This window comes from Zingiber officinale, chromosome 5B, assembly GCF_018446385.1.
Source record: "Zingiber officinale cultivar Zhangliang chromosome 5B, Zo_v1.1, whole genome shotgun sequence".
NCBI lineage: Eukaryota > Viridiplantae > Streptophyta > Magnoliopsida > Zingiberales > Zingiberaceae > Zingiber > Zingiber officinale.
In genome coordinates, this window is record NC_055995.1 from 126,920,372 (window position 1) to 126,947,684 (window position 27,313).

The window sequence follows — 27,313 nt, forward strand, 5'->3', positions numbered from 1 at the left end:
ATGAGGTCTGAGATTTGAATTTCGGTAAAATCGAGATAAATACCTTTCTTATGTGCTAATCACTATTCCAAATGCTAGTAGTCATCGATGATTTATCTCCTCCGTGTTGGCTCTAGGACGGATTGGCGGGGGTGCTGGGGGCGAGCGTATTCGCCTTTTTGACACAATAATGAGATTTGTAGAAGTTAATACTAGTTTCTACACGGTAGATCGTGATTAAGGATGGTAACAGGACGGATTTAGGTCGGGTTTGGCCAATCTCAGAATCCGTCCCAGCCAGAAAAAATGGACTCGAACCTAGACTCATCCTATCTAAATTTTCAACCCGCATCGCCTTGACCCTGACCTTTGTCAAAACCCAACGAGTCCATTGCAGATTAGACCAGCCACCCGCTAAACTAAAAAAATAAAGATGCAAGTCAACAATAAATTATTATTATTGTATATTTTATATTTTATATTATATAATATAAATATAAAATATAAATATTACTATATAATATATATAAGGTGGGTTTAGGGTGGGTTCATTGAAACTCTTAATCTGTCCCGAGTCGACTTCTAAACTTGGTCAACGGGTTTAGATTCATCCCGTAATCTGTTTGACCAGGTTTAAACCGACCCCAAATGGAACAGATTTAATATGGGGTCAGATTTAAATCTGACTCATTATCATCCTAATCATGATAACATAATATTCATTTGAAATATAACGAGTGTCATAAAATATGTAATAATTATTTTACTCATTGAAATATTATTTTAATTAAATTATCATTTAGAAAAATAAAATTAAAATGTTATAAAATTATAGAACCTAGTTTTTACACCGTATAAAAGTTACATACTATCTTCTACAATGTATAGAAGTTATGTGCTAACTTTATAAGATCGATCGTGATTAAATAATATTCATTTGAAATGTAATGAGTATTGAGTCTTCAAGGATTATTTTACTTATTTAAATATTATGTTAATCATGTTATCACTTAAAAAAAAAATAGTAAAATTATATATTAAAAATAAAAAAAAATAGTAAAATCAAATACTATATAGTCACTATAGTAGAAATTAGTAACCAACTTATGTAGGTTATAGGAAAAATATATTAACTTCTACGTGCCGATGAAATAATATAAAAATATTTGTGCCGATGAAATAATATAAAATATTTTTGAACCATTCAAATTAAATAGGACGCCAATTTAATTTTAATTAGGAATATGACGTCCATCATAAGATGATGGACGCTTTTTTATTTTTGCTCAATTTTTAAATAGAATATTAATAATCAAAAGTGAATTTTAGAAATTATAAATTTTTATGATAAATAAAATAATTAATTTTTATGCTGACAAATAATTTTATTTCTTTATAATCGAGAGACGGTTTTTTTTATTTAAATAATGGTTACCAAATTGCTAAAAACGAATTAATTTGATTTAATTATGTCCAAATACACGCTCATTGAGATTTTCTTGCCTGATGTTTTTCGAATCCGCCGCCGTAGTTCGCCAGCTACGAGGTTCGTCTGATCTGGTCGTCGTCGCCTCCTCACACGCGGCTTTCCTCAAGGCCGGCGCCCTTACCGTCTCCGCCTTCAACCATCTCGTCCACGGGTACGCGCGGTGCGAGGGCGTCGGTGATGCTCGCAGATTGTTCGACGAAATGCCCCAGCGGAACGTCGTTTCCTGGACCTCCTTGATGGCCGGCTACGTCCATGCCTCCCAGCCCCACGGCGCCGTATCCCTCTTCTCCGACATGATGGTATCCGGCGCCCGTCCTAATGCCTTCACTTTCGCGACTGCTCTCAACGCCTGCTCGCACCTCTCTGACATTGAGTCGGGTCGAGCGATCCACGCCCGGAGCGAAACCTGCGGGAGTCGGTCGGATGTCTTCGTCGCCTCTGCCCTTGTCAACATGTACGGGAAGTCCAATCATGTCGACGATGCTCGTATGGTATTCGACGAAATGGTCGAGCGGAACGCAGTCACTTGGGGTTCGATGATTTCAGCCTACGCCCAAAATGCGCGCGGGCATCAGGCGATTGCTCTGTTCGGCGAGTTCCTTGGAGCGAGCTCTTGTGCGCACTTGCTGCCCAACCACTTCATGCTATCCAGCGTCATTAGCGCTTGCGCCAGCACCGGAAAACTTGGCCTGGGGAGGACTGCGCATGCTTCGGTTCTCCGGCGAGGATATGCTTCAAATGAGGTTATCTTGAATGGATTGATCGATATGTACTCAAAATGCGGATGCATTGATCTTGCACGTAAGGTGTTTGATTGCATTGATCGTCCTTCTTTGATTCCATGCACCGCCATGATAGTCGCCTCTGCAAAGTACGGACTTGGGGATCACGCACTGCAACTGTTTGACGAAATGCTTGCTCGAGGTATTGAGCCCAACAGCATCACTCTTCTTGGCGTACTCCATGCTTGCAACCATTGTGGCCTTGTGGACACTGGCCTTCTGCACCTGAACTCGATGAGAGACAAGTATGGCATAACGCCAATAGCAAGTCACTATGCTAGTGTGGTTGATATGCTTGGTCGTGCAGGCCGTCTCGATGAAGCCTATGAATTGTCCAATCAAATTAAAGCCGAAGGCGATGATGCTCTGATGTTGTGGAGCTCCCTGCTCTCAGCTTGCAGGACGCACCAGCGCCTGGACATAGCAGTTGAGGCAGGGAAGAGGCTTGCAGAGTTCAACAGAGATGTGGCTGGTGCATATGTGGCAATGTCAAATGCATATGTTGCAGCAGGGAAGATGGATGGTGCAACAAGGATTTGGACAGAGATGCAAAGGCGAGGGATCAAAAAGGATCCTGCTTGTAGCTGGGTTGAGATCAAGGATGTGGTTTATGTGTTCCGTACAGGAGATGTGTCGTCGGCCAGCGTGAGGCAGGATGAGGTGATGGAGCTGTTGAAGGAGCTGGAAGTGAGAATGAGGGAGAGAGGATATGTTGGCAGAGGAAATGGGTGGGAATTAGATTTTGAAGAGGAAGGGAAAGGCGTAATGGTTGGAGTGCACAGTGAGAGACTGGCTCTGGGGTTTGGGCTGGTAGTCACACCTAAAGGGATGACCATCAGGGTGATGAAGAACTTGAGGATGTGCAGGGACTGCCATGAGGCATTTAAACTGGTCAGTGACATTGTTGAGAGGGAGATTGTGGTGAGGGACCTGAATAGGTTCCACCTATTCAGGAATGGGTCATGCACTTGTCGGGACTACTGGTGATTGCATCGATTCAATGGTGGTGGTCTCTCTCAAATCTCACATTTCAGAGATGCAACAGTGCCAAGAAGGTAGGATGCAACAGTATCTTTTGGCCATGAATGAAACTGATGCTGGCTGATACTTGGTATTCCCCTAAAGATGTTACCTGGATGGAGAAATATGATTCCATTGAAAATTTGTCTTGAATGAGGGGCACGGATTCACTCGCTGTTGATGATATCTGATGCAATTTTTTTAGTGAAAATTTTGAACAAGAATCAAGAGGCCAGTGAGGCAATAGTAGATTGTGTAATGATCCAGCTGAGTCGCAATTGTTGGACTACATCCGCATGACAAGGATGATACAACTAAGTGCAGGTGCTGGATAGCTACGATAAGATTTACTGGTTAAAGTGCATGATGAAACTGAATGCAGTTGTTAAAGTTGAGTCAGGATGATATATTAACATACCGATTAGCAAAGATCAAACGGTTGATTGCAACGTTTAGTTTCTTCAAATCTACGATACTGATGAATGCTGGGAGTTGATCTCTGCACCTAGTCTTTACCGATGGAGCTAGTTAGCAAAGACTTCAGTATGTTAGATTGATGCTACAGCCCATTGCGCCATGGCATTAATTGTTCGGTGAGTGCAATTGCTGAACTACTGGTGATTGTTATGGTGAATGATAACTTGATTAGCATCTTGTTTATACAAAGTTTGGTAGAATAGTTGCGAGAGTTCTGATTTATCTGCCTTAACATCTTTAGCCGCAATGGTTTGTTACTTAGTTTATCTCCCGTTTGTTGTGGATGAGTTACCTTCCGTTTGTTGTGGATGAGATATCACAGTCCCAAACTGCTCCCAACCTCACGCAATTGTCCAATAATTAGATGCTTTTTCGATATTAAAAGATACTGTTTCTTTAATTTTGTTTAAAAAGAAAGTGATTTGGGACCAGTTATTACCAGTGTGGACCGAAAACAACACAGCAAAGTGCAACATTGCGTAAGAATCTATAAGTAGATTACCGAATCAGATTTCAGACTTTTCAGTTAAATTGGGTGGCCAAACCTATTGATTTAGCAAGCATCATTTTGTTTAGTTAAGTTTTTCTTTCTACTATTTCTTTTTCATCAAATTATCTCAATGAGTGTGAATATTATTAAGTTTGATCCGAATTGACTCATTTATAACGACGAGGTGCCATAAACGACCTAACCCAAGCTCGATCGATCGAGTGCGCGATTTGAACATCCTAAACCTCTATTGTGGAAGCTAGCATTTACTATTAGGGGAGCACACCAAACCCTTACCAACCATGCACTAACTACCTTATAATTAAAGGTTCGACAAAGATACATCACCTGTTAACCACCATATCACTGATCTCAACTTAAACAAAAATATTTGGCAGTGTACAGTAAAGACATATGCCCTTAAACAAACCTTCTTTAGTTCCATCTACCAACCAAACGTCGAGAAGTCTTCTCCCCGTGTTGATTTTACTTTGTCCCACGAATTCACATTATTTGCACAGAGCCATTCAACAAATTTCGAGGGCTAATTATGAAAAAAAATATAAAAAAAACGAAGAGCAAAGCGGAAATAGCTCCATAATTTATAAAGCCATGCATTGGCCCTCGTCCAAGTTCCAATCCCAACTCGCAAGCCTTCGGCTGCTCCTCAATGGCGATTAGAGGCACAACGGTCGCCTTCCTCCTCCTCGTCGCCGTCCTGGTCGCCGGCAGGGCGAGCGGGACTCCCCTCGGGTGGATCCCGTCTCTGGCGGGGTGCGGCGGGACGATCGCGGAGTGCCTGGCGGCGGGGGAGGAGCTGGACCTGGCGACGGAGGTCAGCCGGCGGATGCTGGCGACGTCGAGCTACATCAGCTACGGCGCGCTGAACCCGGGCACGACGCCCTGCTCGGTGTCCGGGGCGTCGTACTACAACTGCCGCCCGGGAGCGCAGGCCAACCCCTACACCCGCAGCTGCTCCGCCATCAACCAGTGCCGCGGTTGATGACGGACGGACGGCCATGGTCGTCAGGTGAAGAGTTCCGATGTCGTGCCGCGCGCTTTTTTGTTTTTTTTTTTCCGTTGGGTGTTTTGGTCGAACAGTTGGCGTGCTGTGTTACTGCCGCTGTAAAAAATAAATATATATATATATATATGTCTATGAAATCAAATTAAGTCTCTATAATCTTGTTCTTAATTCTTCATTAAAGAACAATAAGCATTAACTTGTCTTCTAAAATCCCCTGCTTTTCCAGTCCAATTTAGTCAAATGTGATTCGATCAATTTATTCGTTTTGAAGTATTAAAAATAAACTTTAATCTTATTTAATATTTATATTTATTCAGTCTCATTATAGAGATTCAAATCTGTAATAATAAAAACAAAATCTCGGAATCGAGTCACATCGGTCACTCAATCGAGCATATTTTTAATTTTGATTATGACATTTATTAGGAAAGTTATTTTAGTTTATTTTATTTTATTTTGTAGATGAGCGACAAGAAAAGAAAAGGCCAAGTCACAATGACATGTCAACGGCCACAATAGTGGATAAGCAAATCCATCATGCGTCAGTTTCCCCCTCCCATCCTTTGTCGGCGTCATTTTGTAACATTGCAAAACAACATTAAGAAAAAATAAAAAAAATTGTTATATAATTATAATTATGATTTCGTATTTCATAGTTATTATTGTGCATATATTATCTATACTAGTGTGATCGTGCACTAGTATTTTAATTATTTGGATAAGATTCGTCAGACCCATACAATAGTGCAAGGGTGACGCTAGAGAATCCCAGCAATAAACTTCTACAACGGGTTTCTCTATGCAAAAAAATTATTTTAATTTAATATTATACTTATTTAAAAAAAAAAACTAAGAAAAATATATTTTTTAACATCGTCAGCCTAAAATATTTATAGAAGTTTCTTTGATCATATTGTTGTCAATTCTAAGATGTGAGACTAAAGAAAATTATATTTTTTTATATAAAACAACCAGAGAAAATTAATGATGAGAAAAATTCATAATAATACGTCGTAGCTGAGTCTTGAACTCTAGATCACTGATTGTTTCGCTTGTGAAATTACTAATAAACCTTGAAATTATTTTTAATGTGAATAGAAAAAAATGACAGTAACGTAAATTCATTTTAGGCTTCACCAAAAGTAGTTAGTAAAGGGAGGAGATTTTTAATAAAATAGTAAGATGATAAATAAATTATCTATATTATAATTGATATATATTGTATGGATTAGGACATCCATATCAATTTTCTTATCTAAAATATATAATTTATGATAAAAAGTTAAAATTTAAATATTCACTTTTTACTCTATCATATATCAGTTTTCCTATTTTTTCTCTCTCCTATATTTAAAAAATAAAATTTATTTTTTAAATTTAGAAAAATACTATTTATAAATGTTAGTTACCTTATCCAAAAATTTTATTCTAAATTTTGAATAGAATGACTTAAACATCTTTACATCAGCTATCTATTCATTTCCTAAATTTAATATTTATGAATAGTAATTCTCTAAATTTAACAAATGATTTCCTTAAATATTATAGAGGAGAAAGAAAAAAAGCTGATATATGGTATAGCGAAAAGTGAATTTTTAAATTTAATAAATTAATTTTTTTATCTTAAACAAATTGGTATAGATACTTTAAATTTAAAGAAGGGATAGAATACGTGATACAATAATTTTTTAACAATGTTTTTAATATTTATAAGAGTTTAAGTGTTTTTATAATCTAATTCTGATCAATATTAATAGAGATAAAATGTTCATATTACAGCAGTTGTGATGTAGAGTAGCTATAATATAATTTATCAGTGGTAATTAAAGTTGACATGTATGAACCTCTAATTTCTATAATAACGTCAAAATATAAATATTTTTGAAAAATAAATATATAATGGTGAAATAAGACGCCCAATTATTCTAATAATAAAGGGCGTCTTTTTTTTTTCTCAGTTTGTTTAAAATAAAATATTATTTAAAATACATGCATTTCATATTACGCATAGAAATAAATAATAAAAACATTTTTCTTTACCGTGGGGAAAAAAAAATCTTATGCTTGCATGTAAAAGAAAATGTATTTAATAAAGTGGGAATTTAATCAATAATATTTAGGCTCACTTGCTTGGGATGATGCCATCATGGCACAATCCAAAGGAACACAATGAGGTTTCAAAGAGCCCCTATAGTTTTTGAAATGCACGTTTTTTTAAAAAAATAAAATAAAAATAAAAAAACACACAAATCAAACGTAATTATGAGCACTTTTAAATTTACTAATAGGTAAAATTTTTTTATGGAACTAAGTTTGAAGGATTGAATACATAGTGTATAATTTTAAAAAAAAAAATCTAAAGAGTTTTTTTTTTCTTTAAAAAAAAGAAAGTCAATAAATAGGACAAAAATTAAAAGAAAAGGTACCGACCGATAGCTTGTGCCATTGTCGCTAATCTGTCTGGTTCCTCTGTAGCTTAATTAATTGTTGGTGGAGCTTCAAGTGCCAGAAACTCAATAACTATGAAAGGATACCGTCAAGAGAATTCGATGTTTCTTCGCGAGGATGAAAATAAAAATTGTAAAAAAAATGCTAGGACGCAACTTTTCACTTGTTTGTTTTGTAAAAAAATGATAAATTATTTTCTTTTGTATCTAATGGGTAGAATTTACAAATTCATCTGTGGATATTTTTTTTAATCTGTCTAAATCGGATGGAAAGTAATTTTCTTCTTTCCAAATATAATTATATTATCATTCTGTTCACTGTAGGAAGCATGAGTAAATTTTAGTAGTGTTAATGAGCTATTAAATTATATTATAAATACCTTTAAATTATAGTAGTGTTAAAAAAAAAACTTCCTTTTTTGTTTCCTCCCTGTCAAGGAAAGGAATCGCCCTCCACTCCAAATGGCGAAGCTACAACCAAGCGCCGGCGCCCTCGTCTTTCTTGCCTTCCTCCTAAGCGCTTCTCTCCTTGGCCCTGCATCCGCCGGCGGGGCTCCTGGCGCGTTTCCCCTCGGCTGGATCTCCGGTTGCCGTGGCTCCATCGCGGACTGCCTCGCCGGCGACGAGTTCGACCTCGGATCAGAGGTGAGCCGCCGGATCCTGTCCACCTCTGGATATATAAGCTACGGCGCCCTCAGGCGCGACACCACCCCGTGCTCCCGCCGCGGTGCCTCCTACTACAACTGCCGCCCCGGCGCCCAGGCCAACCCCTACTCGCGCAGCTGCTCCACCATCAGCCAGTGCCGTGGATGAAAGGGGAAATCCTAGATCTCTGCTCGGTTCTGGGAAAGAGGGGTTTTTGTGGAAGAAAACTGACGAATTTGGTATGTAGTAGTTGGTCGTTGTGTTTGATTTTTAAAATATTTCTTATTCTTGCTGGTATGAACTGATGCTATTGCTGTATTAACGGTGTAAAAATCATTTTCTGTTAAAATTCAGTTTCCTTTCCTTCTCTGCGCTCCAACTATTTCGCTTCCTCTAGATTTATTTGGTTAATCTTTCCTGGATTTCTTGCTGCTTCTAGCTATGAAACTCCACTGTTTATGTTGAAGTTCACCTTGATCTTCTAATGGTTAGTGGGTTTTGTGCAAAGTTGAAGTTCACCTGGAAGAGATGAGAGAAAAGGAATTGGGATAATTGAAGCAAACCTATTCCTCACCTTGGTTGATTTGTTTATGCATCTCTAATTATTGGTAGCACATTGAGCTTGGTAAGGGTAATGGGAGTGAATTATTGGCATTTAAGAAGAAGCCATTGATATTGTTGATCCCCTCTCTGATCTTTAATATAATGACCAAGATTTCCTTGTAGTCATTAGGAACCACAAGGAAATTTAAAGAATGAGAAAAGCAAAGATAAAGGCAAGGGGACATGGCATTGAAAAGTTAGTTGCATAAGTTATTATTGAATTGTTTGTGACTGTACGATAGCTTTAATAGTGGGGCAGATACAATTACTTGAAGTACTTGCTCTGTGCAACTTGACATGGCGTGTAATGAGAGTTTATATAGTGCCCATGACTTGTGTTTAGAGAGATTAAAAGCTGCGACTTTGAATTTTTTTAACTTCCAAAACTTCAAAATTTTACCTTGTAAAGTTCAATAATTGTGTTTTACTTGGAGCTTTTAAGTAATATTGGCAACCATCTTCACTGCATGTGTTATCAAAGGAGATTCTGAGCAGGCTTTTGTTTTAATTCTTGTTGAGTTGCAGCTTGTTAGTATTTATCTCACTGTTGTAGCTTTTCATTTGCCTGTTTGACAAAATCAGGGATTTGAAATTAAGGACCTTATCAAAGATGTTAAAGAGTAGGATGCTGCAATTTTAGTTTGACTTGCTACTAGTCAGAGTAGCTTCTTTGTTCAGTGAGAATATGCCTTGTTATGGTTTTCCTTTTAAAAAGAACAGAAAAGTTATGATACAGCTATCTTTGCTGTTGGTGGTGACTACTGATCCAAGAAAAATCAATGGTATAACTATGAAGTTTAATGCTTGGTGATTCTTGTTCCTGTTTCTTTTTTTTTACTATAAATATGGACTCAGTTCATTTGCCCATCAATCTTCACCTTTACTTTCAAATTCTATTGTACTCGAAGAGGAAATACTTGTTTGTTCATTGTCTTGGTTTTCAAGTTCATTTCTATGAGAACAAAGCACAGCTTGATTTGCCCTATTCAATGGAGGATGAGAAGGGTCCATTCCACAGAGGTCTTTCACTTTGGGCAAAAATCAAAACACTCTGTATTCTATCAAATTTATCCTTTTAATCCATTTAACGAGTATGCCTAAGCAGACTCGTATACCATTTTCAATCGAAATTACTGTATTAGTTGTGGTAAAAATATATGCTATTATTTCCAAAACTTGGGGGAATGGAACCTAGAAAAATTATGAATGGGAAATTGAATTTGTATATCTTTATTAAAGAAATATATAAAACTTGTTTGCTCAGTTACTGATGAGAATTTGAAGCAAAGAATGGTCACGAGATGGAAGAAAAGAAGAACTCGAAATAAGCTGAATGTGACGACAGAACTATTTATTGGGACCAGCGTAGACTTAGAGCGTGGCCGGAATACCTAAAGGAGATGAACAACAACAAAGCTTCCTAGAATTTTTACTTAAAAAAAAATAATAATTTCAGTTAGTATCATTAACTATTTTTAGGATGATCGATTCGATCCCACGGAAATTTTTTATCGATTATCAGGATAAATCAGTAAGCGCACGCGGCGGCCAGCCCAGAAGCCCAGCATCCTTTATTTACACTCCTCATTTAGAGGAAAAATTTTGAATCGTGGGTACTTGGATGACAACTTGAATATTTTATCACGACACCATAGCTCCGGGGACCTAGCATTTTCGCTTAAATAATTTAGCAAGGAGGTTAATCCAATAGAAATTATACTGTAAAAAATTAAATGAACAAGAACAATCAAACTAATACTTAGATTTCACTTTGTTTAAAAATTTTGTTCCTATTTTATGGGGTATAATTCTTTTGTGATCACTGTTAAATGCACCATTATATTTTTTACTTTCTTGGATAATTTTTAAAAAGGAGAGAAACCTTATGTCATGGAATGCTAGTCTTTGAATATTCTTTTTTATTCCTTTTTATAGCCTTCCTCGACCGTTTCTTTTTCTGAACTATTCTATTGTGTATTATAACCATTAGGTCATCCAATTATTATCGTCCGACCTTTTTCGTATCAATATGATTCTCTTCTATTTTTTTATATTATAACATCAATTAATTAAATGCAGTTTTAATATCAATGTTCACTTGACTCAACTAAAAATAGAAACATTTAGTTCATTAATTAATAAATGATCAACTCAGTCACTATTAATTGATTAGATGATGTTATCAGTCAATTAACTCCAAACTTAATCCAAAATAGAATTATTCTATTTATGATTTCTTTGAGCAAATTAAATTGTCAACTCAACTATCAATTAATTGACACATGTTTTCTTCAGCCCGACTAATCCCGAGAATGGCCCTAAAATTCATCTAAATTGAAATCAATCGAGTTTTACCTTTCTTTGAAATCATCTCTTTCGTGAACTCAAGTCATCAGCTTGCTCGGCATGTCATCTTTACGTCTTCACCAACCTAATTCGCCTCTTCCGACTCAGCCGCACCTAATATTTTTTTTTTAAAAAAAATCATTCCTTCTCTATATCTCCGGATGATTTTTGTAATTCAAGTCTACAAATTCGAAGATGGCAATCTTATGAGCTTTTACTGAAAGAGGCATGTAAAGTAATTGCTGCAAATTATATAGAACATTGTTCGAGCACATCCTGCTGCAATATTCAACCTGATATTAAAAATAACATCCTGGTTAGATAACCAAGCCTTTGTAACCACTATTATCTCACATCACGAAACACTTTGCACGCATCCTCACCATTCATATACGCACATTAAAAGTAGCTTGGAACAAACAACATATCATAAACAACATGATCCAGGATTCAAGCGGATGGAACGTGAAGCGCCGCACACTCTCGGTCCATGCACCTTCCACCCGGCCAGAAGGCCTCCGAGCCAATGCCCAGTTTAAGAAGGCAAAAGCTTCTCGTACGGGTGGCTGGTTCTTGTGGTCTGCCAGAAAGAATAGCAAAGGGAGGAAGTCCCCAAAAATGGGCGCGCTGAAAGGAAACTATTTGGGAGGCTTTTTCCTGCTCAGGATCTCGTGTTCTTTCAGGCGTTGCTGGAACCTTGCTAGCCGGGCCTGGAGGCTGACCAGCCCAGCAGCCTTGCGTGAAAGAACAAAGTTAAGCTGACTCACGTAGTTGTCAATAAAACTACCTGGTTGATCGATTTCAGCCAACAAATTCATTTCCTGAAATGAAAACCAAACCGAGTTAGAGCAACAGACACACGTGAACAAATATGAAACTGCCTCTCTGGAAAGCATTGTCAATGCAGCTTATTGTGGCCATACGAATAAGCCAGATATAAAGTATAAAAAACGTTGAATGTTTAGTGAGTTCTATTTGTATAGGACAATGAAACATCCACGCCAAAGAAGCAAAGAAAGCATATTCATGCGATGTGCTCATAATCACATGTTATTCAAATACATGCATCACTTAAAAAGACTAGTACAAGAAATCATGCAAGACTACCTGTATCCTATAAGTATAAATATTGAAGGAATAAGGACTTGGTTTTATAGGTAGATGTTTAGTATTTAAATCATGGTCAAGTGAAGGTTAAAGATCCAAGGTCATATAACATATCAGTTTTTACAATGCTTAAGCTTTTTCAAATTAATACTAGCCACTGAAAATGGCATTTTGTAGGGTACCAAATAGCGATGAACACTATTTTCTCTATACTCATCATAATATGCCTATCAATGATGCTTGACAAAAGAGAGTATGGACAATGGTTCGTATTTGTAGCGAATTGCAGGACTATTCTTCAAGTTAATTATAATTACTCCATTTTGTTTATTGTCAACTCCTTTTCTTATCCACTTAGGACCAACCCATTTAGGGATGCTTGCTTATTAACATATAAAATGTTCATGAAGCATTTCAATAAATTTGAAAAGACAGGTCCAAAGGAGGTAGCTCCAATATCTAGTCAATCTGTGTTTGCCACCAGATATGCAATATAAACAGCCAACACAAAACCAAAAGGTTAAAAACAAACACACACAAAATATATGTGTGTGCCAACCGGATAGCATCATTCACTGTTTTGATGCTGAAATTTTGTTTATCTTTCTGCACCTGAGAGTCAAGATAATTTCTAGTTAAGCGAAAAAAATGATTTCAAATGGTGAAGTATGATGCTGAAATTTTGTTTATGTTTCTGCACTTGAAAGTTAAGATAATTTCTAGTTAAGTGAAAAAAATGGTTTCAAATGCTGAACTTACTTCACGGACTATCTCCATTGTATTCTCAATTTCCTTCCTATGAGCTGCTATAAGAGCATCCTCTTCCTGGAAGTCACAACAACATTTAAGGACTTCAGAGGGGACAAACCAGCAATAATCAGCAAAATTTATAGACATATAACTAATACCTCAAGTAGTGCATCTATTTCATCTTCATGGTATGAAACTTCCTGATCATACTTTTTTGATGGGATATCAGAAGTAGAATCAAATACCTGTTGTTGCTTATGACTAGAAGATAGCAGCTGAGGTCCACTCTCTTTTCTAGACCAGTTGTTCTGTCTCTCAACCTTCTCTTCTTTTGGTAATTTTCTACGAGGTGGGGAAACCTTTGGTACTTTATCTTCAACTTGGATGTCAACTGAATTCTGAATAGAATATGGTTTATTGCCACAACCAACATTCTTACTTTTCACCTCAGCTCTTTCACTATCAAGCAAACCTGGAATTTGCACTTTCTCTTCCCTTCCACCATGGAAGTAATTCATTGTTCCAAGAGAATTTCTATCAAGCTCAGAAGAGCTTTGAAAAAGATTGTCTACATTACCCTTCGGCAGTTCCACTACATTCGAACCTTGATTTTGCTCAGCAAGATCATCAACTTCAACTGTAAATTGCGATGAAGTTGCTGATTCCTTGCCCGAAGGAACCAATGGTGCAGGAGCCTGATCTTTTCTAGGATTGCCACTCTTGGAAAGACTTTTAACCCTGCTCTGCCAAAAGTTCAAATTATAAATGGCTACAATAATTTATCCATACTTTATAAGACACCTCCATACCTATCAGCATATCTCAATGTGTTAAGAGTATGCTCACACGAACCCGCATTAGGGGAAATGCATGAAATCATAACAGTCCTTGAATTGCCAACAAAAGAATCACGAAGCACCTCGGTCAATTTGCTCCCTCTAAAAGGGATATGTAGTTGATCATTGTCCAAGGCACGTATGCATTCCTTTAATGCCAAAAGGCTCTTGTTTATTTCTGCTCCTTCAATTCTAAAGAATGTAAAAGATAGCTGTGAAAAAACTAATATAACAGTCCAATTAAAGTGATGGATCCAAATTCTCAAACATATACAGAAACAAACAAAAAATGGACCCCTTCTTCACTGACCTTGTTTGGCGATCGTTATCTGTTGTATCAGCACCTCGCTCACTCCCAGCAAGATCAATAAAAGAGATCTTTCCAACCACCTTGACACCTCGCAAATCATTATTTTCTTTTTGTCGTCTGCTATCTTCTGTTTCTTTATGCTTCTTAATAGCTAGCTGCAAAATAGCATGGGATCTCGATGACTCCTCATTAGCTCCAGTTGTACCAGTGCTTCTTGCACCATTCCCTTTCTCAATAAATTCCTTAACCATCAGAACATCTGTGACCTCAAATTCCTGTAGTCCAACAATGCAAACTTGTTGCTTTCCATCTTCTCTCATGCAAAGCTTCCTGCCAACATTGTCAAAATGAATTGCAATGCTATCACTAATCTAAGAACAAATAGCTTTTGGAATGGGGATCAGGAAGACATCAGAATACTTTCTTTCGTATAGCATAGGAGGTTTTTTTTTTCTTTCAAAAATGTGTGTATTGATTAGTTAGGATAAAAGCATGTTATTGCCAAATGTATGGCGGTATCACATAACTCCATGTATTCATTCTAATAACTTCACAAGAAATTAGTTTTAATGTGGTTAATTATAAAGCTTATCATACTACACTACTTCTACACTGTGTTTCCCAAAAGGGATACAGCAAAAGAGCTTAATTATTATACTTCTACGCCATGTTTCCCAAGAGGGGTAGAAAATGAGGAGGAAGCCATGCCAAAAGGGAGAGAAATGATAATGATTCGCTCATGTAGTCTTCTCCAGAGGGAAAGAGACGGGAAAAAAAGAGAAAGAATCATTATCTTATTAAATTCTCTTTTAAAACAACAAGTCTTATCTCGCTAAGTGGGGTAGGCTAAAATTCTCTTTTAAAAGCTAAAGAAAATGCTAAATTAAATGGTGATAGCTATTTTTTTATTTAAATATAGCTAATTGCTATCTGTCAGCTCCATTTGTGCAGAAACATTTTTGATTGATTCAGAGAGAATTAGTTCTCCCAGTTAACAAACAAATAATTGCCCTTAAAATGTATCACCCTTTATTTACATACTCTTATGTCAATTAGAGCATGGGTCTCTTTAATTTTATTCATGTTCTTTGGTTTAAATTATAAGGATATGGCATCTAAGTTGACTTTAATTAATATTAGTTGAGATATCATGTCATAACAGTTGAACAACAACTTAGTAGGATATGATATATCTTATGACTGAATAGATATAATTCTTGATAATATAAATATAAGTTTGTAAATGAAATGAGGTGATGGATATCAATAAATACCTAGAAAAACAAACCACCATGCCATAGACAATGGTATCAAAATCTAATAATATTTTAGAAATTTGTCGTTACCACCTTTAACTTTGATCAATGAATATAACACAGCACCATTTGAAATAACACCTTCGCTATCACAACATGGAATGTGGCAAGTAAACACAAAGTAGGCTATTTAGAAAATAACCACTATAGAGACAAATAAAATAAGTTCATGTCAGAGTATTACAATCCAACCTTCTATCACAAAGAAGATCAAAGAGCTTTCCACCATATATCTCAAAGTAACTAAGCCATAGTTTGAACTTTTGATTGCGGTAAAAAGGTTGTTTTAACAAGCGAACAATATCTTCTGCAGCTCGGAGAGGCAGAGGTTGCATGGTATATGTCTTTCCACTACCTAAACAAATATAAACCAAGTGGAATATTTAGCCCATGGATAGCAGTTCTAGAATTAGTACCAAGTTAGGTCCATTCATTTTATCCACAAGATAAGAAAGTATATAATTTGAACAGGAACAATTAATTGAAAGAAGTGAAAGTCAGGTTAAATAATCTCTGAAAGATGCTCATGTAACATACGATTTGTGAAGTCAACAAGCTATCTTGACCTCTAATTCAGAATTAGGGTTGCCTATCATATTATAGCTAAAGAACCAGCTCCACATATGACTTAAGCAGCTGAAACCTACATAAATTATCCCATAAACTTTCTTATCCAACCCTTAAGGCATTTTAAAGACTCAGTTTGATACGAACATTCATAATGAAGGTAGGGAATATTTCATCAGTACTTGTTGGCATTATTAGGGAATATTCTGATTTGATTTGACAATATTAAAGAATATTCCGATCTGATTTGATTTGATAATTAAGAGAGATTGACATAGAAGGAAAAGAATTAAATCTGTGATTAATAGAGATTGACACAGAAGGAAAGGAATTAAATCTGTAATTAAGAGAGATTTTTATTTTCCTCTTGTTTGTAATCTTTCTTTCTAATGTCTCTTGCATCCTCCTATTTAAGTTGGACTTCTTGTAAATTATAAAATAATGAAAAAGATTTAAGTTCTTTTCTCTTCATCCAATTCCACATGGTATCAGACCAATAGGATGTAAGGATGAATTTCAAGGCAGCCATGGTTGGCTCTGGTCCAACATCTTCAGATGCTGGGAGTGAGATGATGCCTTTGGAGGCAAAAGCCCAAGCAAATGCTCAACCGATGGCGGGTTTTCTTCCTGACAACTCTACTGGATCTCTCTAGATTACTTTTCATAAACTGAATGGAAAAAATTATCTTGAGTGGTCTCAGACAGTACGATTGGCAATAAACGGCAAAGGAAAACTTGGGTATCTAAATGGTGAAATTAAACCTCCAACAACAAAGGATCCAAGATTCGAGCAGTGGCGGTCTCAAAATTCTATGGTCACTGCTTGGTTAATAAACTCTATGGATCCTGTGATTGGAAAGCCATTTATATTTCTACCCACAGCTCGAGATGTGTGGGAAGCTGTTAGAGACACATATTCAGATTTGGACAATCATTCTCAATTGTTCGAATTAAACACTCGACAGTGGAAAATGGAGCAAGGAGATCGTGAGGTAACAGCTTATTATAATGAAATGATGATTGTTTGGCAGGAGTTGGATTTGTTTGAAGAAGAAGATTGGGAAAATCCAAATGATAGTGCTCGCTATAAAAAAAAAAATAGAAAGAGGCCGGGTATTTGTGTTCCTGGCTGGTTTGAACAAGGAACTCGATGAGGTTCGAGGGCGTATTCTGAGACGAAAGCCTTTATCTCCTCTAAGAGAAGTTTTCTCAGAAGTACGTAGGGAAGAAGCAAGACGATATGTGATGCTAAAAAATATTCCTGAATCAAAACCAAAACTGGAAGGGTCCGCTCTTGCAGTTCGTGGTGCAGAAAAGCAAAGGCCTTGGTGTGACTATTGCAGAAAACCGTGGCACACACGTGAAAACTGCTGGAAGTTGCATGGAAAACCAACATATGGAAAGAAGAAACAGGGCAGTGATAACAAGTTAAGGGGAGCACATGAAAGTCGTGCCCTTCATGTGAACCATTCTGATCCAAAGCAGCAATCTTCCTCAGAACCTTTTCCCTTCACTAAGGAACAAATGGAGCACTTACAAAAACTATTTCAGTCCCAATCCTTAGGAAATTCTAATCCTTCATGTGCCCTTGCTGATTTAGGTATTGTTTCCATCGGTACTCTTGCATGTACCAAATCTAATGGCTTCTGGATCTTAGATTCAGGTGCTACTGATCATATGACTAGTATTTCGCAATATTTCTCTTCTTATACACCAAGTGCAGGGAATCAAAAAATCAAAATTGCAGATGGTTCTTTTGCTACTGTTGCAGGAAAAGAACTAGTACCTATTTCTCAATCTATAACATTGAAAGATGTTCTACATGTTCCCACCCTTTCCTACAATCTTCTATCCATTAGTAAATTCACCCATAATCATAATTGTAGAGCTAATTTTTGTTTCTCGCATTGTGAATTTCAGGATTTAACCTCGGGGAAGATGATTGGGGATGCTAAACAGGATTGTGGGCTTTACCTCTTTAATGAAGGCTCAGCGTAAAACTTGTTTCAACTATATTTCTGTTCCAAATAATAGTGAAATTTTGTTATGACATTATAGATTGGGTCATCCTAGTTTTCAATATTTAAAGTTGTTGGTTCCCAAGCTGTTTATTAATAAAGAGCAGTCAGTGTTTCAATGTGAATTAGCAAAACATCATCGATATGTTTTTCAACCTCAACCATACAAAAAATCAGCACATTTTACTATGATTCATAGTGATATTTGGGTCCTTCTAGGGTTACCACTCTTTCTGGGAAACGATGGTACATTACTTTCATTGACGATCATACGAGGGTCACATGGATTTTTTTGCTAAAAGAAAAATCTGAGGCTGCAATGATGTTCAAAAATTTTTATAACATGGTTCAAACTCAATTTCAGACTCAGATTAAAATTTTTCGAAGTGATAATGGAATGGAATTCTTTAACAATATGTTGGGAAATTTTTTTGATGAGAAAGAAATTGTGCACCAAAGTTCATGTAATTATACACCCCAACAAAATGGGATTGCTGAAAGGAAAAACAAATATCTCCTTGAAGTTGCTAGAGCCTTAAGTTTTACAACTAAAGTTCCTAAGTATCTTTGGGGAGAAGCAGTTCTGACAGCAACCTATTTGATTAATCGAATGCCAACTCGAAATTTGTCGTTTAGAAGTCCAATCCAGGTTTTCACAGAATGCTTTCCTAATTCTCGGTTAGTGAAAAACATCCCTTTAAAAAATTTTGATCCTAGAAAATCAAAACTTGATCCAAAAGCACATAAATGCATATTTGTAGGATACCCCAACAATCAAAAGGGTTACAAATGCTTTGATCCAATTTCAAAAAAAAATATTTGTCTCTATGGATGTCACTTTTCTTGAGGAAACTTCATACCAAAACACTCATCTTCAGGGGGAGAACAAACCTAATGAAGATGAATGTGTTGATAAATCTGACTTAACCTTTGCACTTGTTCCTAATGATGCTCTATCACTAAAAGAGGTAGAAAATGGGGAAAATATTGAGTCTATCGACAAACAAGAACACTCTGTGATAATGCCATCTCAAAATAAACAATATGAAATAACATAAATGGATGGGAAACGATATAAAGGTCTGGTCTATTCAAAGAAGAAGGAAGGCCCTAATTCCCAGCATCCTCAAGAATCCAATCAGAGGTTCAATCATGAAATTCATGATTCACAAGGACCCAATCTTCCAGGTAATCCTGAGTTTACTAGTCAACTGGATCTTCCCATTGCTCTTAGGAAAGGTGTTAGATCTTGTACAAAATATCCCCTGTCAAACTTTGTGTCGTATGAAAATATTTCACCTTCCTATTGTACATTTATTTCACAATTGTCTAGTGTATCCATTCCTAACAGCATCCAGGAAGCCCTGAATGTTCCTGAGTGGAGAGAAGCTATTCTTGAAGAGATGAAAGCTTTGGAGAAGAACTCTACTTGGGAGAATGTGGATTTTCCTAATGGGAAGACAGTTGTTGGTTGAAAGTGGGTATTTGCTGTGAAATACAACTTAGACGGATCCTTGGAGAGGTACGAGGCCCGCCTTGTAGCTAAAGGGTTCACTCAGACTTATGGAGTAGACTACTCTAAGACTTTTTCTCCGGTTGTTAAATTAAACGCAGTATGAATACTTTTATCTATAGCTGCTAATTGGCCATTGAATCAGCTAGATGTGAAGAATGCATTCTTAAATGGGAACCTAGAAGAGGAGGTTTATATGGAACCTCCACCTGGATTCACTGAGAAATTTGGAGGTAAAGTGTGCAAGCTGAGAAAGTCTATATATGGACTCAAACAGTCCCCCAGAGCTTGGTTTGACAGGTTTACAAGGTTTGTTAAAGGTCAAGGATATATTCAGGGTCAATCTGATCATACTCTATTTACTAAAAGATCCACCAAAAACAAGATTTCAGTGGTGATTGTTTACGTGGACGATATAATATTGACTGGTGATGATGCTGAAGAAATGAGCAGATTAAAGCAAAGCTTAGCAAAAGAATTTGAGATTAAAGAATTGGGCCAACTAAAATATTTTCTGGGAATGGAAGTTGCAAGATCCAAGAAGGGCATTGTGGTTATCCAATGGAAGTATATTCTGGATCTTTTAAAAGAAACTGGATTGAATGACTGCAGACCATCAGAAACGCCAATAGATGTTAGTGTTAAGCTTGGAGAAGTCAAACAGGGAACTCCTGCAGATGTAGGAAGGTACTAAAGATTGGTTGGAAGGTTGATTTACTTGTCACACACACGCCCTGATATTGCTTTTGCTGTGAGCATTCTCCATTTAAAGAGCACCTTGAAGCTGCATATCGAATTCTTCGATATTTGAAAGGGAATCCAGGGAAAGGTCTCTTCTTTAGGAAAATTGATAAGAGAGGGATTGAAGTGTATACTGATGCTGATTGGGCAGGATCAATCACTGATAGGAGGTCAACTTCAGGGTACTGTACATTTCTTTGGGGTAACTTAGTTTCTTAGAGAAGCAAGAAACAAAGTGTAGTTGCAAGAAGCAGTGCCGAGACAGAATTTAGATCTATGGCTCAAGGTATCTGTGAGGTTCTTTGGATTAAGAAGGTCCTACAAGATCTTACTAAGGAAATTAATCTCCCTATGAAGTTGTACTGTGATAACAAGGCAGCGATCAGCATTACTCAAAATCCAGTTCAACATGACAGAACAAAGCATGTTGAGATTGACCGACACTTTATAAAGGAGAAACTCGATGAAGGGATAATTTGCATGCCATTTGTGCCAACTTCACAGCAAGTGGCAGATGTGTTGACTAAGGGCTTGTTGAAACAAGCATTTGAATTTCAAGTCAACAAGTTGGGCATGATAGATATCTTTGCACCAACTTGAGGGGGAGTGTTGACATTATTAAGGAATATTCTGATTTGATTTGACAACATTAAAGAATATTCCGATCTGATTTGATTTGATAATTAAGAGAGATTGACATAGAAGGAAAGGAATTAAATCTGTGATTAATAGAGATTGACATGGAAGGAAAGGAATTAAATCTGTAATTAAGAGAGATTTTTATTTTCCTTTTGTTTGTAATCTTTCTTTCTAATGTCTCTTGCATCCTCCTATTTAAGTTGGACTTCTTGTAAATTATAAAATAATGAAAAAGATTTAAGTTCTTTTTCTCTTCATCCAATTCCACAGTACTATATTGTTTAATTTAACAAAAAATTATTAAATCTAAATTTGAAGGGCATAAAATATTGTATTCACTCAACATCCTGATAAAAGGGGGAAAACACTACAAAGGTAAATTGCCATGTAAGGTTTAAGAGTAGTTTCAAAGAGCAGATGGTCAGTCCACTGCATTACGGTTGGTATTACAAAAATAAATAAAAGTAAATATATTGAAAAAAAAACTAGCTAACATAATATGCTAATTGATCCAATTCATATTTACATATAGAAAAGTATATGTCAATCAAACAATGTAACATATATAATATAACAATGTAGAATAGGTAATATTTATTAGAAGCACACATAATTAAATAGCTAAACTATTCAATAAATGTTTAAAATTAACACTTCTAAGCGACAAGTTATGTTCTACCTCATCACAAACTTAATTTGGTCTTTCACAATAATAAGAGTTAGCCTTCTTTAGTGAAAATGTTTTTTCTTTTCATCACATAGATAGCTCATCAATCCCACATAGGCACCAGCTGGCCTGCCTAGGCACCCATACCACTTAAAGGGACCATATATCGCATGTGGTCCCTTGTCTAAAATGCCTACAATAAAACACAAGTATCTCTCCTTGAAGAGATAAGTCGAAGGATAGATTCAGAACGTGAAACAAATCAAAGGATGAATCATCTATTCTTGTTTCCTTCATCAAATGAAAATGATAGACACACATTTAAAGAGATGAATTTAAGCTTCCTTCTTTCTTAACTCATCTGCCCAAAATCAGATGAAAAACACCATCCTTCTTAACTCATCCACACAAAATCATATGGAAAACAAATTAACACTTGTTAATTAAACAAAATGATCCATCTTCCTCATTTCCATTCATTCAAGGATACTACTCAAAGAGAATAATTTTCTTGGCATCCCTCCCCTTCACCTTTCCATCTTTTTCTATCTTCATTCCATATTACTATCTCTTCCTTCCCTCCACCTTTCCATCTTTTTATATATTCATTCTTTCAAATTACTATCTCTCCAAGAGAAATAAGGCCTAAAATTAATGAAGCAAGATCAGTAAGATAAGACAAAGAGACTAAAACAACCAGTAAATTATTGTGAGTAAAAGATGATAGATCCAGGTCATCATATTTCTAAAGATACCTGTTTGACCATAAGCAAAGCAGGTTGCTTTTGTTCGCTCGAAGATGATGGGTATAATTGGCTCAACTGTTGCACGGTATACCTGCATGAAGATATTTAAGGAAAATAATTATCAGAAACAGCTAAAAATACTCTAATGCTATAGAAGGGGTTAACTTGTTGATGATTTGATACATGAGTGCACAAATATATTGAGAATGAAAAAAGAGAGAGCTAATTCACTTACCTCATCATTAGTAACATGCTCATCCAAAACAGCATCAAAACAGAACTCATGTCTCTCCACATATGCAGTCAAATCAACCTACCACATTAAAACAGACATGAAAAGTTGGATGATGGCAAAATAACCAAGTAACCTTATAACAACTATAGGTGTTTACTATTTGGTCTTGCCAACCACATTTTCAGTCATGCATTTAGAACAAGTTCAACAACAACATTTCTCACAGACAGATAACTGTTTAACTAGAGCCAAACTGTCAAATTTTCTGCAGTAAAGCAATACCTTTAGCTTAGGCTCATGGACAGTTAAGCAAGCATTGTCATTTACAGTGACAATATCATCCTCTTTTCGGGATCTCTCCTTCTTGTTCAGAGGCCTTTTACGTACCTAAAATAAATGATGAGAAATGGGAGGAAAAAAAATTAACTGGACATCTAATGCAGTATAAAATTATAAAAACTAACAAATATCTTCATATCATAAATATTTAAGCTGATAACGAGTATCTATGTGTTTTTAACCTGTGAGCAAAATTTTATGAGAAATTAAAAAAAAAAATAGAAGGGGGACTACTGCACTTCAACATATAAATTCTCATTTGGAAGGAATTTAGCATGTGCATAAATGTGATGCTTTTAAATTTTAAGAATGTTTTATGTTCTTCCAATTGTATTTAGTAAATGTTTTTACGTCATTTCTCCATTTTGATCAAGCACTTTTTAAACAAAGTCAGGTCCCATGGATCTGCTTCTTTCACCACTTCATTTCTCTTTCAATATGAACCAGGGCTAAGAAGCTTTGAGGAACAAAAGCAGACTATCACTTAGACAGGTAAAATTGTAATATCCATCTTCCTGAATGATTACACTGACAAAAACCACATAGACTATCATCACATCATTAGAAATATTCCATTTATTCTCAGATGGCATGCACAGCACAAATTCTTCTGAAAACAACATCAATAAATGTTGGTGTTCGTACACTAACATTGCCAATATTCACAATCACAAGATATGCAAAATTAAAATCTTATTGATTTGATAAGATGATCAATCTCATAGAATCAAAATATTAATGAATTTTTCAACCCTGCTTACAAGTTACTACCAATTAGAGAAGTTAGTTATGTAACTATGGGTTAACTAGATAAGTATGATTAGCAAGTTTGCTATCTATAGAATAATCAGGTAGCAACTGATTATGTTAATGTCATACTGCATATTTAGCTATCGATGATGTAATCATGATGAAGAGTCTTCATACAAACTATAAGGTTTAAAGATTCAACCCTGGGGAATGGTGCAGCAATAAGGCACCTTCTCAGTTTCCCGACATCTAAGCATCAAGTCTCAATCGACGAATTAACAGATGAATTTCTATTAATGGACGATTGACCTAAGAACGTGAGCGCTTTCCGATTTATTCTAATGGCTAGTGGAAAACTTTTGCTAGGCCGATCACCCCAAAATTAGTTTGCGTAAACTGATACCGAGCGCCGATTAAAAAAAAATCAACCAATTTTGAAGTTGCAGCCAGAGACCAGAACGATACGCTTCTAGAACACTATCACTCTGTTTTGGTTGTGTTAGAAATTATAAATGAGAAATTAAAAGGTTTAAGTGCCTTTTGGATAGTTAAAAGGTGGCATCTTATGAAGAGGAAGTGTGCCTCAGGATGCGATCTACATCATCCAATTCAAAATGGATGGATGAGATCTAATTGAACCAAGAGGTTCTTATACCCCTTCATTTAGTATAAATAAAGTCCCTCACATCCTCATTTCACTCACTCAATGCCTTCCAAGCAAAACAAGCATTGCATTCCATACTTGCATTGGAAAGTTCGAGAAGCCTTCTTTGGTTCGGAGGTTTTGCGATTTGCAGTATTGCTATCGCAAGATAAAGTCGTTGTATCTTGTGAGACGATTGCCGTGTTCCGTGAGCACCATGTACGGGGCAAATCCGTCTTAAAGAGATAGAGTCTAACTCTAACCTCGACTCAACCAAAACGGTAGTATACCGTCATTCTGCCCGCGCTCAGATTGCACCAATACAAAGATCCCAACAGGTTGGGTGTCGGTTGCTTCGAGAATGATGAAGTAGAGGAGGCATGCAACATGGAGGAAGAGACAGACAAGGGAACAGAGGAAGAGGAGGAAGAAGGGGACAAGGCTGACGAAGAAGGGGACAAGGCTGAGGAAGAGGCGTACCTCCAAGAAGTTTCGTTGCGGGGAGCCCTAGCTTCGCACCCTCTTCATCACTCACAGAGGAGCGTCAAGAACCGTATCTTCACTCGTGGATTGTTTTCTGGAGATCTCGTGCCTTCTTGCATGTCGACAGAGATAAGATACAATATGTGGCACATTAAGCTATAGACAATGAAATCAAGGCGACGAATCTTCAAAATAAATTATCCGTGGACACTGTTTCTTTCTTTTTTTTTTATTGAGTTCCACCCAAGGCAAAAGATAGGGATAAGATGTTATTTGTGGCCATATATCCAGTGTCGCTAGAGAAAGAACAGATAGGTATCTATCTGAATTTCCTTAGCCAAACAATGTTATTTTAGTTTTAAAGAATAAAAGAAAAAAAAAATAGCCCTAATAAAATGAGTCGATACCTGAATCTTCTTTGCTTCAAGGCTTAATGATCACATTCTATTAACAGATCAATTTACGCAAAAAAAAAAGGTGTGCTGAACTGATATTAAAGCATATTGCTCTTTCAAGCATGCACTTTCCAAAAAAAAATGAAAAAAGAAACTGTGACTAATGAAATAAAAAGGAGTGTTAGCATCTTAGGTGACAACACTTTAAAGAAAGCACGTTCCCAAATTTCTTAGCATACCACAACTTTGATCTTGGCAACATTGTTCTCTCTGGTGTTAATCTCTTTTTCATTGTCCAATGACTTGATATTACCATCCAAACGCCCTTGTGGTTGAGATCCATTATATTCATCATCAAGGCCTTTCGTGGCAAAGAATGGGGATGGCTCAAATGGTTCTGAAAAGACGTGCTGCAAAGGAAGGGGAAAATGAGAAAACAAGTACTTATAAGAAATGATAACTACAAGAAATTACTAGATGAAAGCAGATAGCCATTTTGTTGTTAACAAGTTATTGCTCCAAGGCTAATTTGACAAACTTTCATTGATAACATACATTAAATTTGTACTAGGATATTGAAACAGCAAACAGTGAATTTCCTAAACCATTAAATTTCTGCTAAGAAATTAAAAGAAGGAAGAATGCACAAGAACTCTGAGAACATACATCTGAAAGAAGCTCAGTGTCATCCATTGCATGAAGATCCAAAAGTCCAGCTCCAAATTCCCCTCTTAATTCAGGTGAATAAAAACCATCTGCTGCACTAGGGCCACCCAAACTTTGTGCTGTTGGAATATAGGGTTCAGAAACAGATTCCCCATTGAAATTCAAATTCCTAAAAAGCTTAAAAAGTTTCTGCTTCTCTTCCATTGTCTGCGGTCCATATCCCTGCCAATTGCCAAACCCATCTCTCAAACATGCAATTACTAACTCATTCCAAATTAATAATCTAACATTCGATTCAAACATTCAAACGAATATGAATAACAAAGTTTCTACAGATCCTTTCACTAAGACGTCTAAAGAAAAATATTCAGACAGACTAGTAATGAAAGAAAATCATCTTTTGTTCGGTGTGTTAGGTACAACAGAGAACAAGAAAAAGTTTGAAATGCATTCTAATAATGCAAATGAAACAATTTTTCTAGTCAATGCCAGACAAAACGAGTAAGTGTAAAAATAAACATGAAAATATTACAATTTACAACTGAACTATTCAGAATTAAAGAAAAATTCAAAAGCTATTCATCAGGCAATACGAAAAAGAATCAAGAAGCATGGAGTCAGACGAAGGTGGCTTCACCTGCATCAGGAGATTTGGAACCGCGCGATTGTCAGACGACGCCATGGGCGATGCCAGGTGCTGAAGCCCAGCGGATTGGAGCCACCGCGCCATGACAGCATCTTCGCCGCCAGGACCAGCCGCGGCGCCAGGGTGGTGGTCATACAGGGCGGCCGCCGCGCCGGCGGCGACGGCGCCCTGCTGAAACTGGCCACCACCCATGTGGCGCTGCGCCTTGCGTTGGGGCGCCAACTTGGCGACCGCGGGAGGCGATATACGAGATCCAGGAATCAGATCGGAGGGAAATAAAGGCGCCGGGCAGAGGTACGACCTCGGATCCTAATTGGCACGGGAAGATCCGACTTGCGAGGGGAGCGGCGGCGGATCGAGATCTGAGGAATAGGAGGGGCAATGGGGAAGGAGATCGAGGAGTGGCGATTGAGAACCCTTATTGGTTTTGGGGAAAGGGGAAGGACAATGGGGTTTCTTGGAGTGGAAGGCAACGAGAGATGGGAGAGAAAGAGAGAGGGGCGGGAGGCAGGCCACAGGCCGCAGGCGGCGTTCGCGATCGAAGAAGAAGAAGAAGAAGGAGAAGAAGGGAAGACGGGGAGGGATTGATATTTTTAAAGGAACATTTCAAATTGATTCAAAATTTTTGTCATATTCCAATT

The 27,313-nt window shown here is 36.9% G+C and overlaps 3 protein-coding genes and 1 pseudogene across 3 annotated transcripts; 3 read left to right on the forward strand and 1 right to left on the reverse strand.

Annotated features, from left to right (window-relative positions):
• Window positions 1-1,447: 1,447 nt before the first annotated feature.
• Window positions 1,448-4,017, forward strand: LOC121985893 (pentatricopeptide repeat-containing protein At4g15720-like). The gene has a single exon (XM_042539605.1). The coding sequence runs from the start codon at window positions 1,486-1,488 to the stop codon at window positions 3,235-3,237; it is 1,752 nt and encodes a 583-aa protein (XP_042395539.1). The 5' UTR covers window positions 1,448-1,485; the 3' UTR covers window positions 3,238-4,017.
• Window positions 4,018-4,863: 846 nt separating this feature from the next.
• On the forward strand, window positions 4,864-5,420 carry LOC121985896 (rapid alkalinization factor-like). The gene has a single exon (XM_042539607.1). It carries the CDS (start codon window positions 4,908-4,910, stop codon window positions 5,238-5,240), a length of 333 nt encoding a protein of 110 aa, XP_042395541.1. The 5' UTR covers window positions 4,864-4,907; the 3' UTR covers window positions 5,241-5,420.
• A 2,700-nt stretch (window positions 5,421-8,120) lies between these two features.
• LOC121985895 (rapid alkalinization factor-like) lies at window positions 8,121-8,723 on the forward strand. The gene has a single exon (XM_042539606.1). It carries the CDS (start codon window positions 8,174-8,176, stop codon window positions 8,522-8,524), a length of 351 nt encoding a protein of 116 aa, XP_042395540.1. The 5' UTR covers window positions 8,121-8,173; the 3' UTR covers window positions 8,525-8,723.
• A 2,813-nt stretch (window positions 8,724-11,536) lies between these two features.
• On the reverse strand, window positions 11,537-27,233 carry LOC121985897 (annotated as a pseudogene).
• Window positions 27,234-27,313: the final 80 nt, after the last annotated feature.

Coding starts and splice junctions, on each gene's coding strand:
- LOC121985893 (XM_042539605.1), top strand. CDS start 1,486: ATGTTTTTCGAATCCGCCGCCGTAGTTCGCCAGCTACGAGGTTCGTCT.
- LOC121985896 (XM_042539607.1), top strand. CDS start 4,908: ATGGCGATTAGAGGCACAACGGTCGCCTTCCTCCTCCTCGTCGCCGTC.
- LOC121985895 (XM_042539606.1), top strand. CDS start 8,174: ATGGCGAAGCTACAACCAAGCGCCGGCGCCCTCGTCTTTCTTGCCTTC.